Source organism: Cylas formicarius, unplaced genomic scaffold (assembly GCF_029955315.1).
Source record: "Cylas formicarius isolate icCylForm1 unplaced genomic scaffold, icCylForm1.1 PGA_scaffold_5__7_contigs__length_24384050, whole genome shotgun sequence".
In the NCBI taxonomy this organism is placed as follows: Eukaryota; Metazoa; Arthropoda; class Insecta; order Coleoptera; family Brentidae; genus Cylas; species Cylas formicarius.
In genome coordinates this window covers 5,683,434-5,692,545 of record NW_026844341.1, presented here as the reverse complement: position 1 = coordinate 5,692,545, position 9,112 = coordinate 5,683,434, and the positions used below count along the sequence as shown (strand labels likewise).

General features: G+C 38.2%; 1 protein-coding gene across 1 annotated transcript; it reads left to right on the top strand.

The window, feature by feature from the left end:
- The first annotated feature begins 10 nt into the window (after positions 1-10).
- Positions 11-1,219, top strand: LOC132702199 (putative uncharacterized protein MYH16). Its single transcript, XM_060670698.1, has 3 exons — positions 11-137; positions 194-235; positions 292-1,219. Exons 1-3 carry the CDS (start codon positions 108-110, stop codon positions 901-903), a joined length of 684 nt encoding a protein of 227 aa, XP_060526681.1. The 5' UTR covers positions 11-107; the 3' UTR covers positions 904-1,219.
- The last annotated feature ends 7,893 nt before the right edge of the window (positions 1,220-9,112 follow it).

Sequence of the window (9,112 nt, the reverse complement as noted above, 5' to 3'; positions counted from 1 at the left end):
AAAGTTCACCTACTATTTAAATTTAGAAGTTCCGTACGACGTTGATATCGCACGCCTGCAGCGTAGATTTACTTATTTATTGGTTTTGTTACTTGCACAATTTCGAAATGGCAGAAACGCAGAGCGAAAACTCGCAGGTAAGTAAAGAATTTTACCGACGAAGCAGCTCCAAATACGTTTCACCCAATTGCAGGCCACGGAAAGGACCCCCAAAGAGTATGAGGAAATAATAAAGGTGAAATAAAGCATAGCCGGTTATCGTATTTCCTAACTGTGTAAATAACTCCGTAGAAAAAGGATCGCGACATCGAAGATCTGAAACAGAAGCTCGAGCTGATGGAGATGGAAGTGACGCAAGCCCAGAAGATGAAAACCCAGAGATCGAAGGAACACGAAGAGGTTGCCGCGCTAAAGGAACAATCCGAAGGCATCCTCACTAAAGCGAAAGGCATAATCTTCGAGAACACGAAGGTCATCAAAAACCAGGAGCTGCAAATCGAAACGCTCAATCAGCAAGTGGAGTCGCTCAAAGACGTCGTGAGGATAACCAAAGATTTGTTGGAGATACGCAATTTGGAAGTGAAACAGCTCGAAGACAAGATAGGCCTGATGTCGGGTAAAGTATCGGCGGAAAAGGAGAGACAAGACCTGCTCCATCGAAAACTGGAGACCATGATCAGACACAATGGGGAATTGAAGAGGGAATACGAGACACAGCTGTGCCTATTCCAGGCGTTGAGGGAAAGGTACAACGAAAGAGAGCTGGCCAACGGAGTGGTGAACAATTTGAGGCAGGACGTGGCTGAGGCCAAGCAAGAGAACACAGTTCAAAATGGCGAGCCAGCGGCGGAGAAGAACGATGCGCATCCAGAAGCAAACGTGAATGACCAGAAACCTACCTGAGCTTAAGATTTGTGATGGCAATATCATTGCGCAGATTTTTTTAAAACTATAGTAGCTTCGATTTTTGTTTGTGGGATGTTATTATGTTTCTAGCGGACAGATGGAAAAGAAGAGAAGTGTAGAGTGAATGCAGTCTAGGACTCCATAATAGTAATTCTTATATTATTAGATTTGTCTGTTTTGCTTTCTGATTTTCTGCTGGAGTATATTAACCGAAACAAACCTGTTGCACATTGCCTTTGACATTCAGACTCTCCGATTTCGTTTGTGATTTGATATTCGCTTTGATAAATGCCATTTTTCGTAACCTCAGTGATATATTTGTTATTATTTCATCCCCAACAGTATAATAAAAGTACTAACAATTATTTAAAAAAAAAGAAAAATTAACAGCAGCGAGCTATCAATTTTGTATTGCGTTATGAAGTTAGGAAAGCTAGCAAAATGAAAAATAATTTAAAAAAAAAGCGCGTGGTAGAGCAAAACAAAAACTTTTCCAGAACGCACACTACCACGGTTAAAGTCAATGGTAACTTAAAACGACGATATACAGTATTTTAACACTATGCAGATATTTATTAGCAACATTTTTTTACATTTATCATAAATTTTAATAAGAACTTCACACAATTTATTATTATTTTAAGTTTGGTGTCTGCACTTGACAAATTTTTTCCATTAATCTTAACCTTAACCTTAAACACAGCTTTATAAAGTTGTTTCACAAGCGTGGTTTTTTGTCCGGAGCCTGCGAGGAATAACAAATTAAAAAAAAAAACTTGCTATTCAAATGTAAAATCCAGTGTCCAAACTAACCAAAATGGTGACCAATCTTTAATATGTTTCAAAATAAGTGAGGGACCTAAAAAATTAATGAAATGACATACAGATAAAGATGATGGAACCTAGCGTGAATTTTTCTTAGGAATCCAAAATAAAAATAAGAAACTTTCGGTATAAACGGAAGTGGTACAAAGTTGAAAACTTACGAAATGTATCGTTATAGCTATATATAGATAATTCTTACTAGATTTGACGTGAAGGAGGGTTTTCTGAGGATAAAGAAGAACTCACAACTGCCGTGATTCTAGACATTTTAAAATGTTCACAAAACTGAATGGCAATGTTATTTGGCACATTTTCAAAATAATCTACATTCTGCACACTCCCCGGTCTATCTGCAATATTGGTAATGACCCTGCTAAATTACCTACCGCAAAAAAAAAACAAATTGGTTAGGTTGTGGATCGGATCGGAAAGATCGTTTTCTTAATGCCTAATTAATCGTTACACATACATAAAACACAGAAAATAAAAATCCTGTCCTTCATTGTACATTCGCATGGGCCGCTCCCATATCTTCTCTGAGATAGTTACTGACAACACACTTGCTGCTTCATGAGCAGTGTTGCCACACATACATCCCAGATAGCACACAATATCCCCAGTATATCCGGTCAATGTCCCACTTAGGTCGCATCTCCTGGGACATGTCCAGGATATTCTTAGGATATACATTACCATATATACTAAGAATATATTGTAAAATACTTCCTAGATATCTTCTGAATGGATAGCTAGCGGATTTACTGTATACTATATACCACAGATATAGAACCTTGCACCATAATGGGAACATTAGAATAGAAATAAGGGAAAAAATGAAATACCGTAAAACAAAAATTAGTTTTGGGCACGAACGACACAAGAAACGCTTTTTTTTTAATAAAATTAGCACAGAAAATAGGGACTCATCTAAGTGAAAATATTACAAAAACGTACAAATAATATATTTGTTTATAAGATCCTATTTGACACCGTTCGGTTGCAATCAATGACGCAACTACTCACGGTCGTGCCGTGCCGGACTCGCTCGAGTCTAGTCGGCTTCTTCGGCTCGTCGTCCGCCATCTTTTCGGACTTGTTTTTGTTGGCGGTATACGGTATACGGCGACTTGGAGTGCTTTCATTTCAGTTATTTTTTTGTGGTATTATTATTACTGAAGAACTAATAATTCATGTAAGTAAAACTTTATGGTAATATATAACATAAGATTCGATAAATTCTAAGCTGAACGAACCATCGTTGTGCAGTCTACCAACATCATGCCTTTTTATTATTTTGCTACGTCAATGAGATAGCAAGATCAGGCGGAGGCAGCAGCTGTGAGTTTGTAAAACAAGTTCTGACCCAGCTGATTTCAAACGAACTTACAATGAAATTTAATTGGTTGAGCATGAAGAAAAACGAGAAAATTTCAAAATTAAAATTGGCCAAATCAATATTTGATAAGTTTATGTTTTTTAAAAATAAATAGGACGTAACTGTAATATAAATAAAGTATTAGAAATATCATTTAATAAAATATATATTACGGCGATTGCTTAGTTGACACTTTTTTTAAGGAGTGATTGCTGGACCGACCGAGATAAAATTGACTTTGTTGTAACCTATATACCTATATTACACGGTTTAGATTATATATCTTTTTTGATTCTAGACTTGTGTTCGTATCTTATTGCCTTGTTTTTGAAAACAGAAATAAAATCCATCTTCTCTTCATGTTTTTTGAGCAGGTAAATTTAGGCATACAAAACTAAACAAATTCGCATAAAGTATAATTTTCACAATTAAAATGGTTGTTGAGTTAATTCATAAAAACGCTTGTTTTCATGGTGATAGTAGCATCGCGAGCAAGAAATACTAGGAAAATTTTTAAATTCACAAAAATTTTTCCATGAAAATAGGCTTTTAATGTTAAGCTGAAAAGTCATATTTGTTCTAGTGTTTCAGTTTTGCATTAAATGAAATGAAATACATAAAATACCTACATCATCGTGGAGATTAGCATCTAAGATCACTTTCATGAAAGTACTATCAGCGCCAAATCAAGCCTTTACGTAAAAGGCGGATGTAGGGATTTTTTAGATCTGTTTTTTAAACATATAAGATACCAGTCTCGTTCTTTTTATTTTTATTTTTATAAAGTAAAGATGTATAAAACCTGTCTTTCTCAAAACTAAAATATTTTAAGATGCGGATAAGATAAACACATCACTACTTTCACTAAAGAATGACAAAAAACCTATCAAATATTAGTTATTCTTTTAGAGTTTAGTTCAAGACATAGTATATCTTACTTTATATTTAAGATACTTTAGGTTAGGTTGTTCTAATTTTTGCTACATTATATGCCTACAATTTTTTCATATCTACAATAGAAAAAAAAATGTGTATAAACTGTGTTTTATTAATGATATCAATCAGCAGTCCTTCCATACCATAAAAAGCAAAATTAAAGATTAAATATTAATTGAAAAAAACTTGTGCATTGCAAATATCGCCTGCTATTCCAGTGACGACTTCACCAACCATACCCAATAGGCCTCATAGGCTGTTGGACATAACCTAATAAGTAAGTTCCACTGGAATATCTATATAACATCCTACATCCTCACAGTCGGATATACTAACGACATCTCAACTCGTATAACTGGATATCCTTAGTATGTCCTAACAAATTATATATATACTGTGGACGTTCCAATTCGTAACATCGTATATCCTTAAGACGTTTTAAGGATGTCCGTTAGCTGAAACAGTATATCCCAAAGATACACGCTATGTCCCGTCAGATATCCCGATGACGTTTTGTGGACGTCCTTGTGCTGTTTGGGATTATGGACATTATAAATGTTACTTATACTTAATAAATAGTAAACAAATAGCAAAACTTGAAATCTGATATTATTTCAAGGGTATGGATTAGGCGCATTCGGCATATGTTGGATATTTTAGTCACGGAATCGGATGTTTTCGCTACGTTTTAGTCATGGCATTTTGACACTTGTCTAGCGTAATTGTTAGAATTTAAAAGTGGATTATCAAAATTTTCAGGTGGGTGGTCTGCACTATTGAAGTTTTCACCCTTTAATTTACAAAATCATTCCTCAAAAATGAATTACATTGTTTTAACAAAGAAAGCCGTTTAACAAAAAGTTATCGGGGAACCCGTTTTCGAGAAATGACTTACCTTTTATTATAATAATAGCACTTTATTTCCAACAGGTAACATGACCCAATTACAGGAAATATTAACTATAAATCATCCAATATATATACTAGGGGACGTAGAAACTAATCTTAAATCTACTAATCTTATAACTAAAAAAAATGAAGAAGGATAGAATGAGAAAGAGAAAGAAAAGGATAAGACTTATCAGTACGCATAACCCGACGCCATTCGAAGTTGCTGAAGTATGGCCTGGAGACCATCATAATATAAATCGCAGTACGATGATAGTTTGTTGAAGGTAGCACACATATTGTAAATAGGGTTTTGAAAATGGATATTGGACCTGGGTAACTGCGGTAAGAAAGTTGATTGATGTCTCCCTTCCAGCCGCGGCACATGAAAACGTAATTGTTCCAGAAGAAACGGACAATCGACTCCGTAATGAACTAACTTATAGAGAAATGAAACAGATTGCAAGTCTCAGCGCAAGCTCGGGGGCAGTATAGCGAACCTTCTTAGTAGAAGATCGTGATCAACTCCCCTCTCAGGATAGGAACCGTCCTCCCTGAACGTTAGATACTTTAGTAACCTTCTCTGCACACTCTCAATGGACTGAGTGTGGCAGTTATAAATTTGTGACCATATCAGCGAGCCATAGTCAAGCTTGGACCTAACGTAACAGTTAAATAACAATTTAACAGTAGCTGAGCTACAAAAATGCCTGCAATTTCTTATTACGAATCCTAAAATTTGCATTGCACTGGAAACCATTTTTGTAATGTGAGGTACAAAAGAGAACGACTGGTCAAATAAAATCCCCAGATCCTTCACAGTAGCAAGTCTAGTCAGGACAGCACCATCCATATTGTAATTAAAGACTATAGGAGTTTTTGTGCGGTGGTAAGAAACCACATTACACTTGCTGATGTTAAGATGCAATTTATTTTTGGTACACCATTGACTGACAATATTGATGTTGTCCTGGAGAGTCATGCAGTCTATGCCAGTTTCAATGCTCTCGTATAGCTTTAGGTCATCCGCATAGGCAAGCTTGTTGCAGATGATGGAAGATACGAGATCATCTATAAATATATTGAAAAGCAGAGGTCCAAGGTTAGAACCTTGAGGCACGCCAGAAGTTGGAACAAAAGGAACTGATCTAAACCCCTTAATCTCAACAAATTGTCGACGATTCACCAAATAGGACCTCAACACTGTAATCAGCGAATCAGAGAAACCATATTTATGAGATGCTTTTTCAATCAATAAGTGATGATCTATCTGGTCAAATGCTTTGTGGAAGTCAGTGTATATAACGTCAACTTGGCCCTGCTTGTTCAGAGAGTCACAGACATACGAAGACAGGGAGCATAAGTTAGTGATACATGATCTTTTCGCATAAAAACCATGTTGTTGCGTAGATAGTTTATTTATAATTTGAGCAAAAATAAATTTATTTAATATAATCTCGAATATTTTAGAAAAGTTGCACAAGATCGAAATAGGCCGGTAGTTTTAAATAACAGAGGGATCACCTTTTTTGAGAATAGGATAATAAACTTTGACATATTTCCAAGGCTCTGGATAAACACCCGTCTCAAGTATCAGGTTAAAAACGTGACATAAAGGAGCACACAGTGCGTGGGAACAGTCTCTCACGATAAAACTTGGTATGCCATCAGGACCAGCGGTAATTTTGTTCTTGAGTGCTTTGCTTGCTGACAAGACATCCTGGATACTAAGCTTAGGTATGTTCACTAGTTCCGGATTAGAGGACACGCTTGAAGATGAACATGGATCTGGCTGAGATATGGTGTAAACGCTACCAAAGTACTTAGCAAAAGCTGCAACAACCATATTAGGTCCTTGGCATTGCTGACTAGAATAGGACATCGAGGCTGGGATTCGCGAATCTGCCTTCTTCCCCTGAATAAATGACCAGAAATTGGTAGGACTATCATGTATACTTAACTCAGCACGACGAAAAAAATCAGTATAGGCAATGCGTGACTGGAACTTGATTGACTTGCGTAGCGCGGTATATCAGCCAAAATAATAAGCAGATTTGTGTTGCTTGAAATTGCGGAAAGCTTTCTCCTTCTCAAATATAGTTGCGATCATTTCTTTAGTGAACCATGATGGAAATCGCCTTCGTCTCGGTGTTTTAGTGGGCGTGCAAAGGGCAAAAATATTATTTAGCATGTCGTAAAAAAGTGTTAGAGCCCTGTCGACATCCGAGCACTCCATAACACTATTCCAGTCTGCATGCTGCATCAGTTCATACATATGAGGATAGTTGGCCTTCCTAAAGTTAAATTCTGTTTGATCATTCCTATTGATTGGAAAATTAGAGACGTGTGGAAAAGCGACTTGGAGAGAAACTATTAACGAGGGATGGTGTGGATCCTCGTCGATAAGTGGTACTGCGTTTCTCACTATCGCAACGTCGAAATTGGCAAAAACGAGATCTAAGCAACGGTGATTTAGGTTAGTTACAGAGTTATGCTGTTTAAGATTCAATATGGCGCTGAGGTTGAATAGGGATCTATGTCGGACATTGACAGGAGCTGAAACAGTGAAAGAAGGAATATTGAAGTCACCCAATAACAAGACAGATCCACCAAACAACAAGTCCAGCGACGACAAAGATTCAAAAAAGTTCTCAACTTCGAAGTTGGCAGCAGTGGGAGGAATGTATACTAAAAATACATAAAATACAAAGTAATCTAAAGAGATCTTACAGCCTAAAAAGTCTATGCTTGGAGCACTGTTGCTGATGCCGGAGGTATCCAGAAGTGCGGACTCAAAACTGTCACGAACACCGAGCATGACACCACCGCCCCTGGAGTCTCCGGTTAGATCTTGCCTTCTGTCTGAGCGGTAGACCAGATAAGAATCAGGAAAGAGGTCAGTGTCCCGAAAATCTGGTTGAAGCCAGGATTCAGTAACAGCAACGATATCATACCCTGAGGAAGTGACGCCACTGTAAAAGACATGGGTCCTAGTTCTGAGACCTCGAACGTTCTGGTACATACAGGTCAATTCTTTGGCTGGGGTGGCGGCGGAGCTGGGTACGCCACTGTAAAAGACATGGGTCCTAGTTCTGAGACCCCGAACGTTCTGGTACTTACAGGTCAATTCTTTGGCTGGGGTGGCGGCGGAGCTGGGTTTTTTGTAGCGATAGTGGGAACACCACGGATGTATTTTAGAATCAGATTGTTTTCACCATTCGAGCGACGATGTTGCAGTTCTTCTTTAATATCTCGAATATGCTTACGTTGCGCCGGAGAAAGATCTGCCTCGACGTAAATTTGGTGATTCTCAGCGAGTGTTCTCCTACTCTTCAGCACAAGTGACACGTCGCTGGGTTTAGACAGTGTCACTTTAACTGGCTTGTAGCCATTACGGTTTGGTTTACCGACGGAAACAACGTTGGTGACTTCAATCTGCGTAGACCCACTGCTGGAGAGCAGTGAAGAGATTTGAAGTGATTCAGGAATGCTCTCGTCTCGGCGAAGATTAAAAATCTTTAAATTGTTAATGCGTGCCTGTCTCTGCAGCACTTCTTGCAGAATGCCGTTTTCATGACTTTGTTCGGCGGCTGTAGTGCTGTCACTGCGATTGTTATTAGCAATTTGATTCCTTAACTCTGCAATCTCAGATCTAAGATCAGCATTAATTTTGATTTGATCTTCGTATCTCGCCAGCAGGTTGACATACTGAGCCTCGATGACTATTAATTTCTCCATTATGTCGTTCAAAGATACTTGGTTATGGGTTATTGCTGGGTTGGAGACATCACCACCAGAGATATCTTGGAGCGACGCAGCACCCGTTCCAATTGAGCGCCGAGGGTTGCTATTCGAGGTTTGCTTGCTTCCTGACTGAGACTGTGCAATATCTAAGCAGGGATTGCATGCCCAAGTGGTTTCTTTGGTTTTATTCCACCTAGTTGCTTGCTTGTTAAACTCATGGTTAATGAGACCCGAACAACCCTTGTGGAACCACGACAGACAGGCACGACATGATATTGAAGGTTGACTGTCCTTTATTGATCTCTCACAGTGTGAACATCTTGGCTGCTTGTTGATATTCGGCGCCATCCGTGCAGTCCGTCCGCGGCCAAACTCACTCTTAGAAAAAAAAATATAAACACGAACTAAGCCCGACCACGCGGAACGCAACTAAAACAC